The sequence below is a fragment of the Rousettus aegyptiacus genome, unplaced genomic scaffold (assembly GCF_014176215.1).
Source record: "Rousettus aegyptiacus isolate mRouAeg1 unplaced genomic scaffold, mRouAeg1.p scaffold_m13_p_3, whole genome shotgun sequence".
NCBI classification, from domain to species: domain Eukaryota; kingdom Metazoa; phylum Chordata; class Mammalia; order Chiroptera; family Pteropodidae; genus Rousettus; species Rousettus aegyptiacus.
In genome coordinates this window covers 3,230,169-3,256,147 of record NW_023416306.1, presented here as the reverse complement: position 1 = coordinate 3,256,147, position 25,979 = coordinate 3,230,169, and the positions used below count along the sequence as shown (strand labels likewise).

Here is a 25,979-nt window from a genome sequence, read left to right as displayed (position 1 = left end):
GGAGCTATGGAGACAAACTGACCTGTAAGTGCACGCTTGGGAGAGAAGGCAGGTCGATGTCATTTCAACCAAACAGCCCCGAGGAGCCTGTAAGGTGGGCGCAGTGGGAAGAGTGCAGAAGGAAATGCCGATTCCACAAATCTAGTTAGAGATGCTTACCCCAGAGTTTGTTTATATGGTGATAACAGTCCAGAACAGGAGAGACTGACAACTTGGGAGTCAGATCAGTAGAGGATCACACTCTGCGCCAGGCTGCGGGGCTGGTGTCGGGGGTCCGCTCTTAGAAGGAGTGAGTGTAGCTGGAGGGAGATGTGTCTGGTTGGTGGAGCGGGGAGGGGTTGATGACTGACGGGTGCAGTTTTCTCAGTAAATTATGAATGGGGCAGAAGAAAGGTGTGGGCAAGTCGCATGGATCAAAGAGCCGACAGGAGAAACGCAAAGCAAGCCCCGTAGAGAATTAGAGCAGCAGCCTCTGGTAGTGCCAAGTGGCCTGAGGTTCACTGCCATTGAAATGAAGCCAGCTAGCTCAGCTGTGTGACTGTCTTCCAGGAGCATTCAAGAATTGGGGTGCAGGTGGGAGGCAGATGGAAGCGCTCATGCAGTTCTGGGGTCTTGAACAGAGAAGTACCACCGAGGGGGAGAGTAAGAGTGAGGATGCCCAGAAGAGGAGGCCTGTGCTAATGGGCTCTGCGCAGCTCGGATGGGCTGGGGGCGGGCCGACGGGCCGGGGGGCTGCTCGGATGGCTGGGGGTGGGCCGAGGGGCTGCTCAGATGGGCTGGGGGTGGGCGACGGGCCGGGGGGCTGCTCGGATGGGCTGGGGGCAGGCTGACGGGCCGGGGGGCTGCTCGGATGGCTGTGGGCGGGCCGACAGACTAGGGGACTGTTTGGTGAGCTCAAAGAATTACAACTGTGGTGTGTATTTCAGGAAACAAACTGGAAACGGTGTTCAGAAAGTGCTAGGTTGGGCAGACTCCAAGAGAACAGGCATCAAATCTGTGCCGTTCACTCCTGCATTTTAGCTTCAAACAGCACCCAGCTCACCGCGTATGGTCAACAATGCTTGGTGAACTGAGAGCAGCGGTGTGACCAGAATCCATGGCTTGGTCTGATTATGACACTGCTGCAGAGTCCTGGGCCACTTTGCTGAGTAATGAGGTCTGTAAGTGAAGATAAATAGCTAAAAAACATGCTTACTGCAAGGCGCAAAATGACCAAGAACTGAAATAATGCAGCCAAACAGTATGAAAACAATTAGATTTATTGCTTGGTTTTGTTTATGTTAATATTCTTTTTTTCTCTTTATCTTGTCCACTTTTTGAGTCTCCTCTTCCTCTTTCACTTCCTCCCAAGTAGGGACATTCCTTGAGGTCCCTCCTCTACCCCTTCTCACCACAGTAAACTGGGAGTCCTCTCACACGTACCCCATCAGTACAGCAAAGTCTGCATGTCCCAGAACAAACAGGTGTTCCCCTTAAAACCTTCTCCCCTGGACCTGCACTTGACAGCCGGTCTTTTCTTCCAAATTCCTGGGTAATGTGTAAAACAGCGTTTGGTAAAAGTAAGGTTTGTATGGTGTACTTCTCTACACATTGCGGGGAGGCACATGGGAGATACAGGTGAGAGAAAGTTATAAAGATCAAACTTTTACAAAACACACAAGTTTGGGCGGGGGGGGGGGGCGGCGGCATACAACTCGGCGCGGGCGATCACCCGCGGTCTGCTTCACTTGTGGTTGGCTTCCTCGTCCATTCACCTCTTCTGCGGCTCACGGGACCCTGATTTTCCACTGGGGCATTTACCTCTCAGCCGTTCCAGAATGTTGAGCTAAATCCCGGCTCCAGAGGTGAGCCCGGCTTGGTCGAAGCCAATCCCGTGCCCCTGGTTACAGGGATGCTTCGCAGTTGGGCGCGTGCTCTCATGTGGGCATTACAAGCAAAACCCAGGGCTTAAGCAAGGAAAACCGGAAGACCCCCTTTTGAATGGGCGCAGGACTGCGGAAACATGTGACTAATGAAGGGGACTCTGGAGGGAAAGCACATCCTGGTGACTGAGTAGCCGGACCCCCGCCTCACTCACTACGAGAACTCATCGACAAAAGCTTTTGGTCCTGAGTTCCCAGAATCCTCGCAGCTATCTCAGTCTGATTTTTCGGCACTTGCAAATGCAGGGTTCTGAGCTATAAACTCACAATCCCACCGCCCAGAGAAAACCACCGACATTTTGGGTTTAATTCCTTCCACACATTTTAATGCATCTGTATATACATAATTTCCTTTATTTTTTGACTGTTACAAAATTGAGAAAATAGATATACTCTTCTGAAATATTCCAGTTGATAATATTGTTCACATCTTTTTGAGTTAACCAAATCTATCATCATTTTTAATTATTGCATGATATTCCATTTTAGGAATATACTGTTATTTAACAAATCTCCTATTAAGGATCATTTACACCTTTTTCTATTTTTCACGTTATAAATGTGCCATTTTATACCCTAGTTCCATTATTTCCTTAAATTCCAGAAGTGAAACTGCTGGAGCACAGAGTACATGCGTTCTTAAGGCTTAGACATACGTCACCGGCTTGTCCTCCAAAAGAAACGCATGCTTTGTATTCCCATCAGCACAGAGACTCGCTGTTTGACAGACAGGTGACTAAAGGCAAAATGCTTGCTAAAAACAGAACTCATTTGCTCACTGAGCATTTACCTAGTGTCTCTAATTTGCATGACACTGTTTTGGGTGCTGGGGATACGTGGCGACCAAGGACTCCTCTAGTCTTCCTTCTCCAATCGTGACAGGTTTGGGACGGCACCTGGCTCTGTAGATGGATTAGCCAATTGAACGTATCATGATGCAACACAAATGACATCAGAGAGAAAGCTCAGGGGACCGCGGCATTGCATCTCGGCACAGACGGTGACATCGCTGGCTATGGTGTCCTGTCCACCCACGCCTTCCTCCCCGTGCTGCCTGCCCCCTGTACCGAGACACCTGCACCCTTGATTTCCTTGCCAGCGGAGTCCTGCTAAGGGGAGGCACTTGTACGGGTTCTTGCTGGGGCCACAGAGCAGAGAAGGGACACACACAGCTGCACAGGCTCCTGCAAGGGCGGCAGCGGCAGACAGCCCAGAGTTTGGGGAGGCAGCAGAGGGGCGGGCTCGGGGTGCGGGGCTCTGTGGGGCGTGGGGGATAGGGGGCTGCAGCACGTCCCCTCGGCGCCCCGCGGCTGGGTAGTTCACCCTTCCCGTGTGTCCCTTCGTCCTGTGTAACGACTGTGTACCCTGAAGCCTTACGTTAAATCCTTCTGTGTTTGGAGTGCTTTTGCTTTCCTGACTGATGGGACAGCCCGCCCCGAAAATTATCCTCGCAATTCCGTAAGGCGTGAGCTGTGCCCGAGGCGCAAATGTTTCGTTTTTCTTTTTTGTCAGCTGAACAGCAGATAGTCAGCGACTGGCTGCGCGAGGGCATCGTGCGTGAAAGCCACGTCTTCAAATACCGGCGCGGCGCTGGGAGGACGAGACGTGTGACGCGCACAGGGGAGCCGAAAGCGGCGCGGGGAGGGGAGGGCAGGGCCGCGGCCTCCCCCCCCCCCCCCACCGGCGCCCTCCGCCCTCCGGCCCCCTCCCGGCCCCCTCCGGCCCCCTCCGGCCCCCTCCCGCGCTCCCCTAACACGCACGCGGGGCGGGCACGGCGCGCGCGGACCTGCCCACGCTCTCCCGCTGCGCGCACGCGTGGGTGGCCCCGCGTGACGAAACGTGTGCGGGACGCGGCGCCGGCCCCGCTGCGTCGGCGGCGCCTGGGACACGGCTGCCCGAAACCCGTCAGCTGCTCCGCGTGCCGGTGCCGCGGCATTAAATCAACGCACGCGCTCCGCTCCGCGGTCCAACAAACCCCGCCGCGGGCGTTAGTCCGTTTCCAGGTCCCCGCCACACGAGGTGTCGTTCTCGCACCCTTCCTTGTGTCTCCTTAACAAACGTCAACACTGACGATGGCTTTACTGACACCTGTATATAAATACGACCGAACCTGGAAAATGGACAGGGAACAGGACCGGCCCGTTAACTCTTCTCGCCTGTGTCCTCTCCCTCACTGTCGTCGTCACAGTAAAAGATGTCTCGGAACAGGAAGACGCGCTTGGGCGCAGCAGGGGTCTGCACCTCCGAGCTCGTTTTCTCCCTCTTCTTCTCCAGCTTCTCTTTGAGCAAAGGCAGACTCGTCTCATAAAGGTAGTCTATAATCTCTGAAGAAAAAGGTTTAGTGTTGAGATGATTCGTACGAAGCCCCTTCCCAAGGTCAAGGGACGGAGGGCGCCGCCGACGGCCCTGTGCTGCCACTGCCACGTGCACACCCCGTCCTCGCTGCCTCACCCTGACTCACTCACGCCATCCTCTCAGAAACCCTCTGGGCAGGCACTGCCACGAACCCGCTCTTCCAAGGAGAAACCAAGGCATGACGAAACATCACGAAACTTGCCCAGAGTCAGAGACTTAATCAGGGCCAAGCCAGGACCCAAACCCAGGACGCGATGCCCGCTGAATGCAAGAGGTGTCCCATCACACACTGCGGGGCAACGTCCCCCAAACACTGGTCCTGTGCAGACCGCTGGGGTCTCTTGTGAGCTTGCGAGAGGAAAATCTAGTCTCCGACCCCAACCTGGAGGCCAGCAGTCAGTATGGGTGGGGTGAGGCCCAGCTACGTACGTTTAGCAAGTCCCCGCGTGACTGTGATGATCTGGGTTTGGGAATTACATACTAAGCCACCCACAGATGGCTGCAAAGAAGACACCGGACACCAATGCTTTCTCTGGAACGCGTGTGTGCATGCGTGCAGCATGAGTGTGTGCAGGTCGGCAAGCATCGTGTGCGCACGTGTGCACATGGCAGTGACCCAGAGACACGCACGGTTATTTGGTGAGTGCTTGCACCCTGGGGACCACAGGTTACATGCTCGTCATCTCCTTTAGTACTGCACAAAGTCCTGTCAGGTAGGGATTATAATTTGCCAGTTTATACCACTTTGTAACTAAAGAAACTGAGGCTCCCAGAAGTCAAGTTGCGTGTCCTAGGTCACTACCTAGTATGTGGCATCACACGCTGTGTTCTCGACTATTCGAATATTGAAAATACTGACCTGGAAAAGTCTTCTTCTGCCAAAATGGAACACAGGTAGCTTTCAGTTTATAAAATTTTGTTTGAACGTAAGATGGAGGAACATCACTTTAGAAAGAAAAAGATAAAAAAAAGTGAGCATCAGTGTAAAAATTGGTCATCTCCGTACTATGTACTAAGTACACCAATTAAAATGAGCAGCTTTCCTGATCCTGAACACGAAACCATGTCTGTAAACGTGTGACAGAAACTTACAGAAAGCTATCGTGCATGTACTTAACACACACACACACACACAAAGAAAATTAATAGTATAAGATGGAACCTGTTCAAATCAGAATAATCTAAATTAATAGTCGGTAGGCGAAATATAACACTGGCTAACACGTGCTGACGCTTACCTTGCACTTGACCCTGCCCTAAGCACTTTCACAGAGCGAGAAACGACCCTCGTGACCGCTCCGCACGGAGGCTACCGCCCTAACGCCTCACTTCAGGGATGGGGACACTGAGCCATAGAGAAATTGTCCAAGGCCTTACAGATAACGAGCGGTAGGGCCGGGACGGCTGGGTGGTCTGCCTCCAAATCCTACTCACAACCACTACGCTTAGGGCACATACGTTCATCACAATTCAAGGCGCGCATCCTGAGTTTTTATCGTGCAAAGCTAATAACAGCAGACGCTGATGATGTTTTCACGAGTCAAATACATTTTTAATGTACAGTAAGATCGAAACAACCAAATCTAAACTTGCTTTCAAAGAGAAAATCACGAACTTCCTGTCCTACGCTTTTTCTGGAACCATAAAAGCACGACTTACACGTTTTTAATAATTAACTAATCTAGCCATTAAAATGATCAGAGTGGATCATTTTATCTGTTAAGTACGCAGAGGTAAAAGGTGATGGGGTTCTTTCAACCTCTTCATCACGGCAACTGCTAGCAGAACCCACCCCACGTGCCAGGCACCGGGCGAAGACTCTTTCATGCATCATCCCCATCTGTCCTCACTGCGGCCCTACTACGCCACTGTGCGATGAGGACACCGAGACGAGTTAGGGCACGGCCTGCCAGGGGCGGCTGAATGATGAGCGCCAGGACTCGCCGCCAGCTCGGCCTGGCTGCAAAGCCCAAGTTCTAGGGCATGGTGCTGCCCCATCGTCCCACCTCCCACACTGCCGTGCGCCCAGCGTGACGTCCTGCAAACCGAGCTCAGGCTATGAGAAGGAGCGGCAAGTGATCTGGACGTTTTCAAACTACACAGGTGCTATACCTCCTTAGGTGACGATGCTTACTTTCAATTCTGCCTAAATAATTCACAAGGGAGGCTTTAAGAATCTGAAGAGATTGGACTTTTAATTCTTTTTCACTGTTTCAATTCATTATTAAAACTTTGGGAACGTGTTATTTCAAACAGTATTTGACTAGATGCCATTATCTCTATGCTTTGACATTTATAAATTTTAAGTTAATAAGTCATTTTTAAATACATGTTTAATTTTTACTTAAAATCATGCAAAACCCATTTGAATTTAAGAAATCACGTGATCTGAAGCAATGTCACAAAGCACACAAAAATTGATCGGAAAAGTCAGATTCTTAAAAAGTGCTTTGATAACACAGAGGGAGGGATTTGTCAATAGAAACGCCTCTCGGGGTGAGAGCTGGTGGGGCGCAGAGCGTCCTTCACAGTGCCTGACACTGTCACTTTCTCAGGAACCCATGACGCTAAAGGGTGGGGTGCCCCACTCCTTGGGGGAGCTAGAATGGCAAGGGTTTGGAATTACGGGGACATGTCTGTGACCCTGCCACGGCCTGTCACTGCAAGATTCTAGTCCCACAAGTTAAAAAGGAAAAGAGGACAGCCTGCTCTCTGGCCACGTCCCGAGGTGTAAACGACTGACCACCAGACCCAGCGCAGACCCTCCACCCCGGGTCAGCCACGACATCACAGCAACGGCCTCGCTCCGCCGCCCACCCTCTCACAACTGGAGGCCAAACGACCCCTCAGCACCCGCACTTCCAAAAGGCCCCCAACCCTGCACCTCACGACGCTCAAATCGCTCTGCTCACAGGGACTGCGTGGCGGGCCAGGTCCCCTCCCTCACGGAGCAGTCGGTGTAGACACTGGGGGAGGTGGCCTTTCTCTTTAGTCGCAGGAACTGGTTCAAAATGCAAGGGCTGCAGCGACGAAGGCTCGCAGCAGAGGTAAGCGATTATACACGAGATCACAAACATGGGAAAGTTCGGTCTCACGGCTCAGATGAGAAATGCAAATGAGCGGCACAGTGAAACTACCGAGGAGCTAGAAGAGGAACAGGATCTTCGTGTCGTCTCAAAATACCTCCCCACGGCCTTCTTACCACCAACAAAAACAGTGTTACTCAGAGCAACTGTGTATGTCATACTGCGAGGACGTGGCGGATGCCCCCAGAGCCAGAAGATCAAAATTGGAAGCACATGCCTCATGATGCAGTGTGATCGGTGACAGGGACATAGCCTCGTCTGTCATGTTCCTGCCTGACACACAAAACCCTCGCCTAATTTGGAGGAAACACCAGACGAACCCCAGGGTGAGGGTCCACAAGCTAAGCAGCCTGTGTCCTTCCACATCTCAATGCCATCAAAGACACAGGCAGAAGAACTTTACAGGCTGAAAGATGCTAAGGAGACAGGACAATTAAATGCCGCGTGCGACCCTGGACTGGATCTTAAATCAAGAGGAAAAGGCTATGTAAGCGACATCGTTGGGACAAGCAGTGAAGCTTGAACGTGACGGTCGGCGGCCAGCATCGTGTCGATGTCGGCTTTTCCCAGCACGATAACCGTCCTGGGTCACTTTTTCAGGGCGTGTTGTCCTCTGCCACCTCTCAAATGGTTAGGGGAAAGTGTTGCTCCCTCGGAGAAGGGAGCGGAGAGGGACGGAAGGGTGACGAGGACGCTGCGGCAGGACGGGCGGCGACGGGCGGCGGCGAGGCGGGGCTGCCCGCCCGCTCTCATCCCGGGAGCGCCGCGAAGCCCCAGGAGCCGCGGCCCACGCTTCATTCGCTCTTCTCGGGCATCTTCGGCGGGGGGTGCGGAGGGGGGAGAGGCTCTCGGGTTTCCTTGGTCCAGTACACACAGTGGGGGGTTCCAAATACAAAAAGACAGGGATGCAGTTTCGAGATGGGTTCCACGCACTGCACGAACCTCAGCCCTGCTCCTCAGAGTCCCACAGGCAGTCATTTATTAAAAGTCGCATGTTATCTTTTAATTAACATATTAATATTAAGCAAAGAGCCTTACCCTATGGTACTGGCAAGGTCTTCCCAGTCTATTTCGTTAGCATCTTCCACATTGATTTCATACAACCTATGAGAAAACATAAAATTAAGTTTTCAACCAAAAATCAGCACGATGGACATCTCCATGGACCCTGGCGACCCTACTGCAGATTCTGCCACTTAACAGCTACTCTCCGGCTCAAGAGAAAAACAGGGAGAAGAGAGGCGCTTCCGACTCTGCACCTTTCAATCAGGTTGATCTTGGCCCGCAGGGCGTTGAGGCCTCGGTAGATGTCCCGACCCTTTGTCATCCTCTTGGTTAGAATTTCCGTCCTGCATTAAAAGAAAGGAAAATAGTTTACTTTCAAAGGCAAAGTTTCTATTAAAATTTCCTACATTTTTTCTCATCTAAATTATCTTTTTCAGAACCGCTTTCTTACTTTGCAGCTCATCACTGCTAACGTTCACCACCACCTAGAATACCCTTATTTAAAAAAAAAAGTGCGAAAGGATAGGAAATGGTAGAAAGCTGACGGCTATTGAAACTGGATGATGAATACAAGGAGTTCCACGTTTGTTGTTAGAACGTTTCCATAATCGTTTTGAAAAGGGAGAACAAAGAACAAGCCCATTAGCGGGCACTAAAGGACACTGTATAAACTCAATTTTTTTTCGACTGTTTATAAAACAGCTGGCTATTGCTCTTTTAACACTGCCAGCTGTTGGAACACCAACTATGACAAATTTAGTAGAGTGATAAATGATACGATTTCTCTAAGGCTCAAAGCTTATGGCTGAAGGAAAGGGTTGACTGAAGTTCTTCACGAGAGGAGCAACCCAATTTCAGATATTTTAAAAGTACCTATCTTGCACAGAAAAGATGGTCCCGCTCTGGCGGACAATCGCTGGCCGCTCCGTTTTCCCTTCCGCTAAGGGGGACACATGACACACGGCAGAGACTGCTGCGGCCCGTCTGCGCCGGCTTGCACCGCACCGCCTGAGGCCATTGCGATGTTACACAAAGTAAACACATGTTCGGGCTACAAGAATCCTAGTTTTTCCTTCAAGTTCAAGAGAAAGTCTTGAATGCTATTTAACCGTGTTGGTTCTGAAGCAGATTTCCCTCCACCATTTCCCTTAACACTGACAGCTCGTCCTCCAAACGCGGCTTATAACCCACTCATTTTTTGGTCTAAAATGGAGCCATAGAGGATGTGGTTCCACAGTGTAGCAGTTAGCACGTCTCTTTACACGCAGAAGGTCCTGGGTTCACATCCCAGTGTAGCCATGGTCCATGGTCTACAGCCATGCCACCCTGAGCAAGCCCGATGTCTAATATCGGAAGCTAAGCAGGGCCGGGCCCCGTTAGTACTTGGATGGGAGACCACCCAGGAAGACCAGGTGCTGTAGGCACAAATAATAAAAAATAAAGAAAATAAAAAATAAAATGGAGGGGTAGAAAGGGCTCTGGTTCCTCCAGCTTATACACTCTTCCCCCAAAACATGATCTGTTCTTTGGGACTGATTCCCCTGAGAGTCGTCTTCTATTAAAATAAACAAATACTCTACAACAGAATTGTACAGTACATCAACAATCAACAGTGTGACCTAGGAGTTTGCTTTTAACTTAAAATACGCCCACTTGATTTCATTCTTATTTGATATTTAGGGTGACTGAGCTCCCTCTGGGGATGATGTGTGCGTCGTGGCTGAAGGACCACGGCTTCAAGGACCAGCCCAGGCACCCACCACGGCTGGGAAAAGTTGCATCGGGCAAAGAACATGCAGCAAGATCAGGATTGAAAAGACTTTTGCGTGGTGGATACACCTGAGAAGTTCTAAGATGAAAAGTAGGACCACCTTGCTTTAGATGAAGACAGAGGAACCACAGAATGAGAAAGCAAATCTGAAAAGGCTAAGCTGTTACTGATCACCATGCTTGTGTTTTCTCTCCTGTGGTTTTTTTTTTTTTTTTTTTTGATGCGGCAAACAGATAACTACCTTGTTTTACTAAAAGACTTAGAAAGGGGTAGAGTGAAAAAACCAATCAGTGTTCAGCATTTCAAAAGCTTGGGTTCCTTATGAGGAAGCTGTATGATGAATCAGGGCGAGCTAAGTGCTGACTTCAACCAGATGTTGACCCTGAAGTGGCTGGAGCAGCAACCATTCTCGACATGGAAGGCTTTCCACGTGCTGGTCACGCAGATGGTCTCCGGAACCTCACAAACCTACCCACGCTACAGAGACTGGGGCGGGCGGGGGTCGTGTTGAGATCGACATAAGAAGCTGTAAAACTTACCACTTACTTTTACACTGCATCCAATTTCTCGTTTCCACTTTAGCTTCTACTTCTACCCAAGATATGCCCTTGTATAGTTTTTCCCGAACGATTGACAGGCGGCCTTCGGGGTTTTCTTGGAGTCTAGAATCCACCTCCTTTAAATCCTGGGGGGACATTTTCTTCAGAATCACTTCTTCGACAGCCTTGATGAGCCTCTGGGTTTCCGTCTTACTCCAGGCACCGTGATTTCTTTCTATAGACATAAAAGGACGGTCTCACAGTTGCTAATCTATTTGCTTTCAAATACAGTATTGAAAATGAGACCGTAATGATGGACGCATGTCATCACATGTGCCTGAACCCAGAAAATGCAGGCCATCCAGATGACTCCGAAGTTCACGAGGGACTGTGGGGGGTTAGGACGCGTCGGCGTAGGTCCATGGACTGTAACGAGCGTACCCCTCTCGTGGGACACGTTGAGCGCGGGGAGGCAGTGCATGTGGGGTTGGGGGTATATGGGAAATCTCTGTACCTTCCTCCCAATATTACTGTGACCCCAAAACTGCACTAAAAAAATAAAGTCTGAAGAAGATAAACCCGACGTTTTTCAAAGGTAACAGGCAACATCCCCATTACACAAACATAAAACTGTCGAACACAGTTAGGTGCAAGTTAAAATGAAACTACTAAGGAAGCCACGGCTTTTTTTTAAGCAATATCTTTTTTTAACTTCAAAAAAGTTGATCTTCCTGTTTCTGAGAGTCACGTCTCCCGCATGAACTTTGATGGGACGAATATGACCAGGTGGCTGTCACATTACGTACAGTCTCCCCGGGGGTTCCTAGTGTTGGAATAATCGCTGCAGCGACCGCGCCGCAGCACTTGACGGTGAAGGCGCCCGAGACTCTCCGGAGCCACTGGTCTGTGAGGTGACAGAAGCCTCTACCGCTCCCCCTTCTCGTCCAGATGTGCGGTCAAGCTAGGGAAGAACTCGCAAACCAGAGGCCGGCAAGGACCTCCAGTTTGGCCCACGGAGCGCTGTTGTCATTTTTGCCCTAATCACGATTTGGATGAGTATTTAAAAATCAAAATAATCCCAAGGGAAGAAGATGGCTAGATTTTGCACACGCGTGAAAATCCGGATTTTTGCTTTACTGCTCAGAAACCGGAAGGACTGGCCTCACTGAGTCTTCGCACGGCATCGGTGGCTGGAGTTGGTGGCAGGAAAGGCACAGTCTCCAACGCACCCAGGGCCCCCCACGCGCCGGCCACACGACGCCGGCCGCGGCGCTGCTCTGCCCGCGTGGCGGGAGCACGTGAGCCCCGTGCTCAGGGGAACGCCGATTACAGACCGTCTCCTTGAGGCTGCTGGGGATTTTCAACATGAGGAGACTAGAGCTCACCACTGCTGGTCGCCAACACTAACGGGCCGACTAAACGGCACCCCGCCCTGCCGCAGTCGCCCATGCCACCTTGGGGAAGGGCCGTCCCCCACCAGCTTCCCGGGTGTGGGTCCCCTTGACAGTCACAGTCGCGCTGGGAGTTACGGAACCGAGCTGTGGTCATGGTCAGTCTTATGAACACGGGTGCATGGCTCCACAGCACACGTGAGACGTGAAGGGCGTCGGCACGGAGAACGGCTCAGGGAACGTCGGCTGTCTCAGGAGACAGGCCTGCGGCACCGGCTGCCGGGAGCCGGCGGCCTGTCAGGCTTGTTCATGCACCGGGTGGGCAGCGGAGACCACAACTTACCACTGCCAATCTGGGAGAACTTCAGGGCGACGGAGAGGCTACTTCGAGCCACCAACTCCCCGATCTTTTTCCAGTCGTTGCCATGGAGGGCATGGTAGATCTTCAGCTTCTCTGTGTCTCCCTTGCTGTACCTGAGAGGGAGGGAGAGCATTACGGCTCTGAATTAACCACGAGATGAAAGCGGTTCCCATCGCGGTGCACTGCAGTCCTGGGAAGCTGCACCGGGTGGCCGTCGGGCACCGTTTCAGTGCCAGGCCGACCCGCGACCAGAGTCCCCATCACTGCCCGTCCTGGCATCCCAGTGCGGTCACCCAATGCCTCAACCGCCACGGTCCTGGGCCAGAGGTCCGGCTCGGCACGCAGCACAGAGCAAATAACCGGGTCAGGATGGTCCCCGCCCAAGTCCCCGACGCTCTGCATTTCACGCACAATGAAACAGACTTCCCGACGTGCCTACAAAGCCGGGCGCTCCCCACAGCCCAGCCCCGCGGCCTTGAGGCCGTTCTCCCCTCAGAGAGTACCTGTGTACCTGTGGTGGAAACGGCCTACCTCACCCATTTGCCCCAACAGCCCCTGCAAGCTCTCCGGGTGCCTTACACGCGCGTCTTCAGCGAGGGCTTCCCTGAGCTCTGGGTCCCCTGTTCTCTCCTGGAGAAGGTGCTGCTTCTCCCTCTGCACCTGTCACAACCTGTGATTCCACACCTAGGGGTTCCCTTGTTTACCTGTCTCTTCCTCTAGACCACGGCTGTCCCACAGAAATGTAACACGAGCCACATGTCATTTAAAATGTTCTAATGGTCATGTAAAAATTAATTTTATTTAGTTTTAATGAACTAATTTAATAATCTATTTAACCCAATATATGACAAATGCAATCACTTCAACGTGTAACCAGTATCCAAAAGTCCTGATGAGATATTTCACTTTCTTCTTGACCCAGCGTGTAGTCTACAGTCCATCTCCATTTGGAAGGACATTTCAAGTGCTCAGCGGCCACACGAGGCTGGTGGCCACTGCAACGGACGGCACAGTCCTGGAGGGGAAGTCCTCCAAGGGCAGGGACCCTGTGCGTTTTCTCCACGTGGTATCCAAAATATGCAATGCATGACAGACGTTCAACAAAACTGACAAATGGCTTAACACGAAAATGAACCTAAGGAATCTAAGGTAGATTAATGCCACGTAAAGACGAATATGTTAAAGAACTAAAACAAAGACCATAACGTGAGTGAATTTTGAGGTTAAACACCTTATGTTCAAGAGAAGCGACGGCAATCTTTCCGACATTCTAGAATTCGTCACTGTGCGGGCAGGAAGTGGGGCTTTATGCTATCACTAATGGAACACAAAAGAAGCCCTAGTAAAACACTAACCATTTCTGATGACAGCGGTCCAGAACTAGTTCCAGACACAGGATCCTAGTGTTCTCAGGAACTCGCTGACAAAGGCAGAGCACAGAGACGCGTGATCCTTCGCTATCAGGAACTGTGCTTTCTAGTGGTTTCCTTCTCAAGGCAAACTGGGTCTTTCTGATTTAAAAAAAAACTTGAAGGCACCCTTGGAGCCACAGAAACGAGGACGTCGGAGAGAAACTGAGTGTACAAAATTGAGGAAACAGGGATAGTGACCTACAAGCCCCCAGGAGCCCTAAAATTCTTTGATTTTTGACTTTCTACATTTTTTTTCAGTGAAGAATTCCTTAAGTTGGAAAAATATTCTATAGGTAAACGGTCACCATGACACAAATAATATGGTGCAAACAAAGGAATGAGCTTTAGCATTAGAATGACAAGCTTTGATTTTTCTACAAATTTCACCCCCACACTTCCGTCACGGATAGAAAAGCGCTACCTCAGCCTCCATCATTCGCTCCCCAAAAGCGTTACGCTCCATTTTGAATGTCCTCTTTAGTACATTTCCTTAAAGTCGTGTCCTAGGCTGTCTAACGCTGGGGCTTGGGAAAGAGGGCAGGGCAGAGGGCGGTCTGCATGGGGGACCTTTCCTCTACTCAGGGTTTACTCCTTTGGGTAACCATTTTTAAAAAAGAAACCAGTGCTTGAAATTTGGGTAACACGTATGTCTTTTTAAGTCACGTAGCTCAGTGGAACTCAGCTGGGCCTGCTGGATTTACTAAATTCGTCCCCCAGAGTGAGACCAAGTCATCGAGCCAGTGGCTGCTGTTTGGGTCCACAGAGGTTGGGGCCAGAGCCTTCTTGCTCATCCCTGTCCTTGAGCAGAAAGCTTAAGTTAGCCACATCTGACACTTAACCGACTTTTGTTCTATTTGGAATGTTGGGAACAAACTATACTTGCATATTTTATCTAGGAAAAAAGGGAGGAGAGAATGACCATCAATACATAAGCACCTGGCGTTGAATTTACACTGAATCACACTTAGATGACCTCAGACTAAGTATTCACTGAAAACCCAAAGAACTGGGCCAAGTGCTGACGGGAACATCTGAGAAAGGCTGTCGGGGTTTAAAGGGACCTTACGGGGGGGGGGGGGCAGAGCAAACCTCCTAAGGAGCAGTGAGAGAAGCACAGTGTGCTGAGAGTTAAAACGAAAGTATGAAGGAAAGGCTGGGGATTTAGAAAGGGAGCGGTCATCAAAGATTAAAGGGGTGGGGACTGCGACGGGTCCTGAAGACACCCAGCTGAGAACAGACGCTCGCCTGGTTTCACACGCAGAAATATGTATGACTTTTTTTTACTTCTAATCTGTTGTTTTCAAGATCTTCAGTATCAGCACAGACTAGAAAAACATCCTGTGTGCAGCTGCTCAGACTTCGTTCTTACCTGCCTTTGTAATTATTGATGTCGAACATCTTCTTCGCTCGATAGTACACGAGTTTCCAGGGCCGGGCGATGCCTTTACCTGAGGGCAGAAGGGAGGGCTCAGAGGGGCACTGAGCATGGCATGAAGTATGGTCTCGACTAAGGAGCCCAGACACTAACTGCCCTGGACCCACGGTCAGGCTGGGATTTCCCGTGTCCTACAGGAAAGGGTCTTGGGGAGCGGATGCACAAAATCACCAGTTTCCTTGGAGATCTCTGAAAACTGGATGTTAGTATGTAGAAGCTCCAGCTTCTGGTCAATGAAATTCATGGAAAAGACCCTTATAAGGCAAAGTAATTTTAACATAATCTGAATAGAGAGGAAGGGAGGCTATGGTGGGGTACACACACCAACAGTTCTCTGTAAGATACAGATGAAGAGACACGCTTTCCCGGGGTCTCCACTCTGCAGGTGGGATGAACTCCCACTGCGCTCACTGCGCTGTGGTCCTTGGTGCATCCCAGAGGACGCCCAGGAAACTATCCTCTTTAAAGTCAAGAGTCTTTCTAGTCCAGTCCTGTATCGCTTCTTGGCCTTCCGACTGTCCAAGCATCACCTCCGGGAGGAAGGTTCGGCTGCAAGCACGGACACGGCCGCACCTAACACGCTTAGAGACCCCGGTGCACGGGACGTTGTGCTTTGTGCAGTAAACGCAAAGGACACGTCATGCAGAACAGTAGTTATCACCGAGTGAAAGCCAAAAACCGGTCACTTATTTCTTCATAAAATCTGTAAAGCACTATCCTTGGGAGGCATGAGCACACCCCTAAAGCCCCGAAACACAGGCTGCGGGTAAGGCCGCCAGGCGCGGCAGCAGCCGACACGCCGGCGCTGTGCCGGATGCCCGCCGTGGTCACCCGTCGCCGGATCCCCTTCGCGGCGACGGGCCGGAGCGCCCTCCACTCACCGATGTGCAGCCGAAACGCGAACCTGCGCTTCAGGTCGGTGATCGCCGCCTTCTCCTCCGGGTACCTGTCCGTGTGCAGCAGCTTGTCTGCGGTCTCGATTCCCGTCAGCGAGAGGAATTCCTGCACGTTCTTCTCTAACTGCTTATTTTCCTTTACGGAAAACTTGCCAAATCTGATGGCGACACCTAGGATTTGGGCCGAGAGAAAGCAGGTATTGTAAATAAATAAAAGCCAACCCACAATCTCAATACAGGGTCTGCCAGCCAGCCCCTCCCTGCCGGGGAGCAGCCCCTCCCCATGCCCCTGACACTCGCTCTCCCAGGCCCCCCAAGTCCCCACCCCCGGCCCCCTGGAAACTCGGCTTTCCTTCAGCGGTCAGCTCAAGCCAAGTTCTTCTCCCAGTCTTCCCCGGTCACCCATTCCCAAGTGACCTTTCCTGATTCATCGATCTCTTTTTAAAATTACATTTATAAATTAAAAAGTAATACACATTCATTAAGAATCCAAACGGTATTGAGATAAAAGTTTGAGGGAGGGAAGTCCCCCTGCACTCTCCTGTCACGCTGCTCGCCCCAAGGCGGCCCTGGGAGTTGGCGGGCACGGACAGGGACACCTGTGGAGAGTCTCTGTGCACAGCTATCAGGGGCAGGGGTGACGGTGTCATTGCGGCTGACATTCTATTTCTCTTTGTAGCTCGAAGCGCTCAAGCTTCCTTATGCACCGACTGCATTACGTGCCATATTTTTCTATTCTTGCTTATTTTAAAACACCTTTTATAAAAGACGCGCTCATAAAAATGTTGACACAGGATATACAAATAAAATGGGATTATTTTTAGATATTGCTCTACGAATTGTGTTTTTCTCACTTGTCTAGTGACCAGTGCTGTTGGGCACTCGGTAATGTTGCTCATCTGTAGCACACAGCCTTACACTCGTACTTTACTCTGAAATCCGACAAGCTTTCTGGGAGGTTCTGTACAGTGAAATCAAGGAGACCACACTGGACCTTGCTTGAAACCGCTCAATCAGCTCCCCCTCAAATCAATATCCTGAGGGAAGAATCACACCTCTTCTCTGTCGATGACGCTAACGTGTTTCGATTTATTTCACTTCTGTACGCTCCCCAGTGCTGCGACCAACCGACCTCCTGCCCCTCCCGCTCCTCCCCTCCCAGGATCGGCTTCGGTCTGCGGGGTACCGGGTCCCCTCAGCCCCACTCCTCCCCGCCTCCTCCAACAGAAGCTGGGCAAAGAAGAGGAAAACCTGCACGGTCCGTTTGGCCAAGCTTTCGACTCGGGCAATTCTGGAAGGAGACGGAGCTGGAAGCTGCTACGCACACAGAGAGGTGGCGGGCGCCACCACCTCCCACCTCCCGGCTCACCCTGCGCTTTAAACTCTTTGAACCGCCCCAGGTCGTCCCGGTACATGCGCTTGATGGTCGTGGCGGCCCGCGCCCTGATGCCGGGGATGAACTCCTGGAGCTGCCGCACGGCGGAATCCAGGTCCACGTCCGAACCGTCCGAGTCTCTCGGCTCTTCCGAGGAGAGCTTTGCTTCGGAATCTCTGGCCGACTCCAAGTTGCTTTCTTCTTCATCTGCAGGTTCGAACCTGGGGGCAGGGTGGGGAAAGCTGGATTGATTAACATTATCACTCGCCCTGAGAGCTTCCAAATCCCTTTCTTGAGACAACTCTCACGGAGACCAGAGGTGGTTCAGCAGGGGACGTGTGAACTTTCCATGGAACCCTAACACTGGGACGTGCCCGAGGGCAGACGTGCGGCCCTAGGCCCACCTCCGCCAGGCATCTTCATTATTACTTCTTAATTTTTTTTGTTGGAGGTATTGACTTCCTAAAAACTGAGTCCGTTCCTACCCCTGTGGACACTCAAGACAACTCTTCCCAACCCTTCCCACGAGTTAAGTTTTATAGCAATGGTTACTAACTAGTTAAATCAACGTGCAGAGTTTCGACAGTCACAGTTGTTTCAACTGTCATCGATAATGGCCACACCTTTCCCTTTGCTACTGTTCTATGGACCCATCACTAATTCACCCCCAAACTCTCTGCCAGATGTCCAAATCTACTTTTAATGTGTTCACCTGTATCAGCTAACCAGCTAGGAAGCTGAAAAACACTTTGTGTGCATCTGTCTAAGCAAAGGGCCAATGGCTTTCAGATGGCCCACAGCCCAGCACGAGCCAAGAACCACAGTCCTAGGACATTCCTGCCTCACGACTGGCGTTCTGGAAATGTCCCAGATAAGACGAGGATGTCGTGAGTGGGGCTGCAACTGTCATCAATAGCCTGTGACATGGGGATCCCTGTCCTCTCTCATTTCTAACTGGAATTATTTTAATTAAGCCAGGACAACCTAACAAAGATACATGGGGAGAAAATATCCGTCTCAAGTCCCAGAAACTGAGATAAAGTGGTTCAAAAAAATTCTGCATTTATTCATCAGACAGTGTCCTTAAATAATTGTATAAATAATGATACCTAAATCTCTTTTCTTAGCGAGAACCGTAACTGAAGTTTTCCCCCGGCCCCGTAACATTCTAAGTACTTCCTCCTTCCTTCCATTTATACGCACATAGATAAACAAGGGTAATTTGGGGGGCTTAAAATGCCTTTTGAGCCTCATCACAGAATTTCAGGGCTGGAATAGTTCTTGGTGAAAATCTCATCTCGACTGTTTTACACGTGAAGACACACACATGTGCACACCGCCCTGCACCTTTAGTGGCCTCTCTTCACGATTTCTGCCCCTGACTGTGGGCGAGCTGAAAATGGGGGATCCCGGGCAGAATTCCTACAAAAGGCGGACAGCCTCAGAAGGCACGACATTCCCGCGTTACCTCTGCACCTCTTGCGACTGCGCCTGGGTTTCCTCCTCGTGTGGCCTGGGTCTCTCCCTTTCTTCCATCAAGCAACCATCACCTTCCAGGGAATCAAAGAGCGGGTCCTCGGAGCGGGTGCTGCGCCCCGGGGGGTCGCCAGCACACGGCAGGGCACTTCTGCCGGAAGACTTCCGTCTTCTTTTCTTAGCCCTTTTCCTGGTCCTGCTGGGTCCCATCCCGCCTTCTGCGGTCCCTGCCTCATGGTCCACGTGTGATCCTTCAGCGTTCACGTTCTCGAGACTCTCGGGCACGGCCGGTGTCTCATGTTCCTGGGTACCTGAAAATTTTCTCTTTCTTTTCTTAGACTTCTTTTTATGGGCAGACCCTGGCAGTTGTGTGGCTTCGCCCTCCAGGCCCACGAGAAGCAGGGACTCCTGCTCATGTGGCTCGGGCTGGGGCGGGCCTTCCCACCCGGCGTCTGCGTCTGCGTCGCGGGATACAGCTTCTGGCCGACGCTTCTTTTTCTTTTTCTCCTTGATTTTATTATGCAGTGCCTCTGATTCCTTTTCATGTCGTTTAGGGGCAAAATGTGCTTCCTCTGCTTTGGGCTCTCTGGTTGACTTCTGTCCCTTGCTCATATCAACATAAATGACGTCGACGTCCCTTCTAAAATTCTCCGGCCTGCTCTCAATATTTTCTTTATCCATCATGACGTACACACCGCCTGTTTCGTCGGGCACCCCCAAGGCACTATTTCTTCTCTTTTTCTTCTTTTTGACTGTACAAGTGGCCTTTTCAGCCTCATCACAGATTTCTGATGTTTTCAAAGGAGAAGAAATGATTTGCTGAAACTCCTTTCTCTTTTTTTTCTTCTTCGTTTTGTGAGAATGTTCGCTTGCCAGCGGGGAGTCTCTGGAATTTTCATGGGAATGCCGCCGATGCCTTTCCTTACACACAGAATGCTTTTTCTTTTTCTTGTCAAAAACGGGAGTGTGGATTTCTGATCTGCTCGAGTCTCCTTCCATTTTATTCCTATAGGGAAACTTGACAACAATGGTTTATTTTTGCAAAGCATTTTAAACATTAGCTTCAGGAGAAAAAAAAAAATCACAGACAAATGAAACTGTATGACAATTGACAAGCCTGGATCATGATTATAAATTTTACGCTATTCTGAATGCACAGGGGGTGCACTGTAATCGACTCTGGTCCCATTGCCTTTATGACATATTAAAAAACAGTTAACAGTCGTTGACAGAGAACAGTGCCCTGCATGCTCGGGCCCTTGTTCCCCTCGAAGCGCCATCCTTTCTCTCTCCTTTCCAACTCTGGGCTCCAGCGCACATGACTTTTTTGGTTCCCCAAACATGCTGCAATCATTTCCCTGGCATTGGGGTTCCTCTTTCTGGAACAATCTCTGCTGCCTCCTCACCCTCCTCCCTGCCTCCTGCCTCCTTTCATCCCTCTGAGCTTGGCTTGAATATCACTTCTTTCAGAAAGCTTTCCCTAAAAGAATGTATACATTATACCATGCATATGAAAGGCACGAATAATTTTATGTGTCTTTTGTGAATGGATACACTTGTAACAAAACCATGAATATAGGTATGGGGATTATAACCAGCAAATTCAAGGATTAGGGACAAGTAGATAGCCAGTTTCTCTTATGTTTGTAATGTTTTATTTCTGAATTGGGGTAGTGAGGACAGGGTGTCTATTATATTTTTATCTATACTTAAATATTCATAATAAAAAGGGTGCAGAATAAGGATATAGATTGCTTTCATTTGTGTTTAAAAACAAACAATTGAAGGATATAAATGTAGTAAGTAATCACAAAAAAAAAAAAAAAGAAAGAAAAAGATTTTCCTGATGCCTTGGGCTTGGCTCATTCCCCAAAAGATATTCTTTCGTAGAAACCTGTATTTCTCTTTTTGTAGCATTTAGCTCAACTGTAGTTTAAAATATATAGTTATTTACATAGTCATTTAATATTTGTCTCCCCTGGTAAAAAAGGAACCTCCTAGAAGGAAGGCAGTCTGTAGTTCTACCTTTCCGAGACCACGTCCTTGAACCCTGACATTACAGTGCAGGGCCGCCAGGGTCTGAACGGTGGGGACGTCAACTGTCCAGTGACCTCAAACAGAAGGTCGCCTCTTTGAGGAAGGCTGGATGTGCCCCGTTAGTGCCCAACAGAGTCTCAATTCTACAATAGGTTGGAATGAAGTTTAACGAGGCCCCACTGTCAACACTCACGTCAAGCACGTGCGTGTGGAGCGGAAGTACAGTCAGAGAAACGAGCCTGATAAAAGATTTTACAAACATGGCTTAGACCTCTCCCTGCTCTCTATGGCTTCTGGGTTTCCATTTATAAGGTTTTATTTCTCTTTGACAAGGTGACACATTTATGTGGTTCAAACATCAAAATAATCTGTTCTTATGTCCCTGCTTTCTTTCATAGATGTACCTATGTACTCTGATCTGCATTTTGGTATTTTTCACTTACAACGGGTTCTGGAGATCGCTCTGTATTGGTGGTCTTTTGCGTCTGGATGGCAGTTTTTCTAGAGAAGGCCCCTAATTTCTCCTCTGCAGTAAAGAAGCTGTAAGAACCACATGGCTGGAGGCAAGGGACTATGAATGAACGTAGGACTTGTACTATGAGCCAAATGCCCCAGCCTCAGAGTCTCGTCTTCCGTAGAGCCACTTAGAGCTTTGGTTAAGGCTGTCTTCCTCCCTGAGGTCACCCAGAGGTACAAGGAAACCTACTTATTACCTCTTTGGGGTCTCGGCTATAGGAAGGATGAGTTCTGCAAGCTGACTCCCTACTCAGAGTCTAGCAGACTTTGCCTGTCTCATACACTACTGCAGTGCCAGCATCTAGTACAGTGCCTGGCTCATGGCGGGGGAGAGACTCATTAAGTATTTTTTGTAATGAATTAAGCTTTCTTTTTGGCTGCCCTTGAGCTGCTAAGGATGGCTGGAAAAAAAACTCACATCTGGCCAGATGGGCAGCACTCTAAACACCTGGCTGCCGACTATATATGGGACCTGTACACTGCTCAGCAATCAAACTGTGTCCCTCTAGATCTGTGCTGTCCAATACAGGGGCCACTAGCCCACCTGAAATGTGGCCAGGCCAAATTACAGTCAAGTGTAAAACACACGCTAGATTTCAAAGACTTAGAACAAAGAGAGTAAAATGTCTCATAATTTTTGTATATTGCTTTCATGTGAAAATAATAGCTTGGATATTATTAAATAAAATACATCCCTAATTCCACCTTTTCCTTATGTTTTTTATTGTGGCTACTTAAAAATATCAAATTACATATGTGGCTAGCATTCTGTTTTTTAGGGACAGCACTGCTCCAGACAGCTCACTCGCCCACTCTTTTTGAAACCATTATTTCAACTCTCCTTACCTCTCAACAAACTTCTAATTTCATTCTTCCCTCCCAGTGCAGCGGGCTAACTTGCCATGACCTCACACACATTAGACAAGAAATACGTCACCCTCCACATCTAGCAAGCCTGCCTGCATCCGCCCCCTTCTCTCTTGCCCTTTTACGGCACCAATGTCCCTTCTCCTGTCAGAGGCCATGTGGCACGTGTGTGCCACTGGACCCCAACATCCTCCTGCCTTCTCAGAGGAATCACGGTCCATCAGGTAACCCCTCTCTCTCCCACTGCACTGGCTCCCTCCCAGCAACACCTCGACAATCTCTAGACTCTTTCAACTTAAACGAAACAAAACAAAGGTGGCGACCATCCTCTAACCCTAAAGCCCCACCTGCCTTTTCCTCCCCATTCACAGCAAAATTTCTTAATAGAGAAATTGCTCTATGTCCTCACCTTCCATCCACTTCTTAACCCACTTCTTTGTGGCTCCCACCCCGATTCCCCTGAGACTGCTCCAGTAAGTAAGAGTGCCTGTGACCCTCAGGCCCCCACATTCAACAAACATCGTCCTGGCCCATCTTTCGGGACCTCTTAGCAACCATGAATGGTGGTGATGATTCCTTTAAACGTTATCCTACCTTACATCGGTTTCTATTTTGTAAATACCTCTTAAGCTTCTCCTGGTTTCTTGAACTCAGCACCTTTTAAATATAGTCAGTCATCTCCTGCTATAAACTTTTTATGGTTTCCCGGTATTCTTAAATCCCGACACCCTGCGGACCCACCCTGCCCTTTGTGATGCGGCCTGGTCTGTCCTACCTGTCCAGCTCTCATTTCTGTCTGGGTTTCGGAGACGCTGCCCTCTTTCAGTTCCTAGAATACACCACGTGCCTTTTCACTGGCAGAGAATTTGCAAAAGCACCTTGTTCTGCCCGGAATGCTTTTCCTCCGCGCTACCTTTCTGCGCTATCACTGGTCGCTTAAGAAGGCCTCTCTGACGGCTTAGCTGGGTCCTGTCTCCCTGGCGTGCAGTGTCCCCCGACGACCTAGCCGCTTCCCTACTGCACTTGGCTCACATGCAGCAAGACCGGCCTCCAAGGGCTGGGATCCCAGGGCTCGACGCCTATGGCACGAGCGGACGCGCGTTTATCTCCACTTATTCGGAACGCGCCGCTTCCCGCCGGGCGGGGACGTGCCCAAGCCCGGGCCCGCATTCCCTCACGGCGCCTGGAGCGCCACAGAGGCCCCGCTCCGGCCAGGGCGGGCGCTGCGGGGAGCGGAGGGGCGGCGTGGCCGCAGGTCTGCTCTCCACCCTCTGCGCCCGGAGACCCGAGCGTGCGGACCGGCCGGTGGCGGCCGCGGGGAAAGCGCGCGCCCCCGTCCCCGGTGACCCCAGGCCGGAGGCGGGGCTCCCGGGGGACGAGGGCCGCCCCCGACCCGCTCTAGTTACACGTGCGCGCCCCAAAACCGCTTCAACAAAAAAGCGCTTCCAACCTACCGTCCGAACGCGGCACCTCCGTTTTCCCCGTCCGGAAGTGCGGCCGCTGTGGAGCGGAAGTAGTCGTACGTAATTTCCGGTCCACGCCGGCATCACGCCGGCATCCCGCTGCCATAGAGACGTGCTCACAGCTCCGACTGTGACACGTGCGTGGTGGCCTGCCAGTTTTGTTCCTGGCGTGGGATAGAGCGTGAGCCTAAAACTAAGACAGGGAGACAGAATTCTTCCGTAGACTTGCTGAGTAGCGCGTGCATTCCGTTTATGCGACACGTTTTTTTTTTGCTGCTCCCTGTCTATAGTCCTGGTGAGAACAAGACGGTGAGCTCCCTCACCCCAGGAAGACAGATGACACACAAATCAACCGAGATAATTTCAAATTACCCTAGAAGGAAAATAAAACAAGGTCATGTGGTGGAGAGTGACTGGGGACAGCGAATGCTGCAGGAAGGGAAGGCCCTTTTCGGAGGAACGTTTGAGCTGAGTTCTAAATGAAAAGGGCGAACAAAATTCTAGGTGGGAGACTGTTCCAGGCCGGAAGCAAATACGAAGGCCTCGAATGTGGTTGCTGGAGGAATTGGAAGAAGGCCAAGGCAGCCGGAGCAGTGAATGAGGGGGAGACTGGTAGGCGATGAAGTCAGGGGGGCAGCGGCTAGCTAGTGCGGGTGTGATGCATAGGAAGCTTAGATGGGGCAGAAGGGGCCTTGGAATCTTCCCATTTCAACGGAGTCCTGAAGAAACTTAGTCTGTGATTATAAGTGAAGCTTTCACCAGGCCATCGAGTCGGGCCAGTAGATATAGCCCTGTTGCATAACCATATCCACACCTTGTTTTCTCATTTAATCCTGTTAGGTGTTATCAGCCTCACCTGTGGGTCAGAAAACTAGGGCTTAACTTGTCCAAGGGGACTTGTATGGCCCAACTAAGATTCAATGTGCTTTCTCTGCTCCTCCACTATCCTGCCCCTCACCGCACCACCTGACTTCCTCTGAGCCAGCTGCCAAGTGGCTTTGATTGAAAAGCGCACAACCTGCACTTCTGTGACAGTCCGGAAGTGAAGCGGGCTGGAAAACCCATAAGCACACATTATACACACCCACGTGTCACCACCCAAGGGCTGCTTCAGGCCTTGGTTGAGCAGTTGGAAGTCGGTCTGGTCTGCTTTGCAAATGGCGGTGACGATGTTGTCCACTGTTGGTAATGTAAGGCCTTGAAGTGCAGGTTCCTCGGTGCAGCTTGCTCCGTGGTGAACCCCTCTCAGGTGCCCCCTGAGCCGAGTGGATATTTGCACCTTTGATGAAGATCATAATGGTGGGTGGATGAACCCACAAAAGGTGTGCGCTGGAAGGCAGATGAGAGAGCGTCCAAGCTCATGGCTCTGAAAACATGGCGCCAGTCACGTGGGAAGCTTTGAAAAAGTGCAGATTTCCGACTTTGCACATGGACTGTGTACCGGGCACTATTATCGTGTCACATTAAAACCCATGGACATGATAATGACATTTCAGTTAGGTGTGTAAAGGGCGGACACATGCCGAAGTGCTTTGGGTCAGATATGATATTGTCTGCAGATGTTTTCAAAATGTGGGTGTGTGACACGCAGCGAGAAAGTAAATGTGGCAAATACTAAGGACTGGAGAATCCAGGTGAAATTCACGTGGGTTTTCACTGTACTGTTCGTTCAACTTTCCTGCAGCTTGGAACTTTTTCAAAATAAAAGCCCCCGAAGGAAGGGAGGAGGTTTTTTCAATGGGATCCCCAGATCCCATTTCCAGATATTCTGATTCAGTGGATCTGAGGCTTTTCACCGTCCCTTCATTCTGTCGCACAGAGTTGGGTACCGCCGATCTCTTTAACTCAAGACTTTTCTCCCTACTCATTTCACAGAGGCAAAAACCGAGGACCCAAGAGGGTGACTAATTCGAGGAGATCACTCAATGGATGAGCAGGAGCGTCAGGCTTGAAATGAGGATTTCTAGTTCATCGTGAACATCTAGCGCTCTGTCCCGTGCGTGCGTGCATGCGTGCGTGCGTGCATGCGTGCGTGTGTGTATGTGTGTGTGTGCATGTGTGTGTGGCCCCGG

The 25,979-nt window shown here is 50.5% G+C and overlaps 1 protein-coding gene and 1 pseudogene across 4 annotated transcripts; one reads left to right on the top strand and one right to left on the bottom strand.

Annotated features, from left to right (window-relative positions):
- Positions 1–3,680: 3,680 nt before the first annotated feature.
- Positions 3,681–23,982, bottom strand: TTF1 (transcription termination factor 1). Of its 4 annotated transcripts, none has more exons than XM_016133884.2 (11): positions 23,899–23,940; positions 19,017–20,030; positions 17,543–17,769; positions 16,159–16,344; positions 15,212–15,290; positions 12,413–12,543; positions 10,679–10,913; positions 8,623–8,712; positions 8,402–8,467; positions 5,137–5,222; positions 3,681–4,246 (listed from the first exon to the last, which is right to left on the bottom strand). In XM_016133884.2, the coding sequence occupies exons 2-11, from the start codon at positions 20,021–20,023 to the stop codon at positions 4,065–4,067; spliced, it is 2,289 nt and encodes a 762-aa protein (XP_015989370.2). In that variant the 5' UTR covers positions 20,024–20,030; positions 23,899–23,940; the 3' UTR covers positions 3,681–4,064. The 4 variants fall into 4 exon arrangements, 3 of the variants coding, with proteins under 3 accessions (XP_015989370.2, XP_015989368.2, XP_015989369.2); XM_016133882.2 differs by lacking the exon at positions 23,899–23,940 and adding an exon at positions 23,220–23,826 and having other exon boundaries at positions 19,017–20,041; XM_016133883.2 differs by having other exon boundaries at positions 3,682–4,246; positions 19,017–20,041; positions 23,899–23,982.
- Positions 9,677–9,792, top strand: LOC118600850 (annotated as a pseudogene).
- Positions 23,983–25,979: the final 1,997 nt, after the last annotated feature.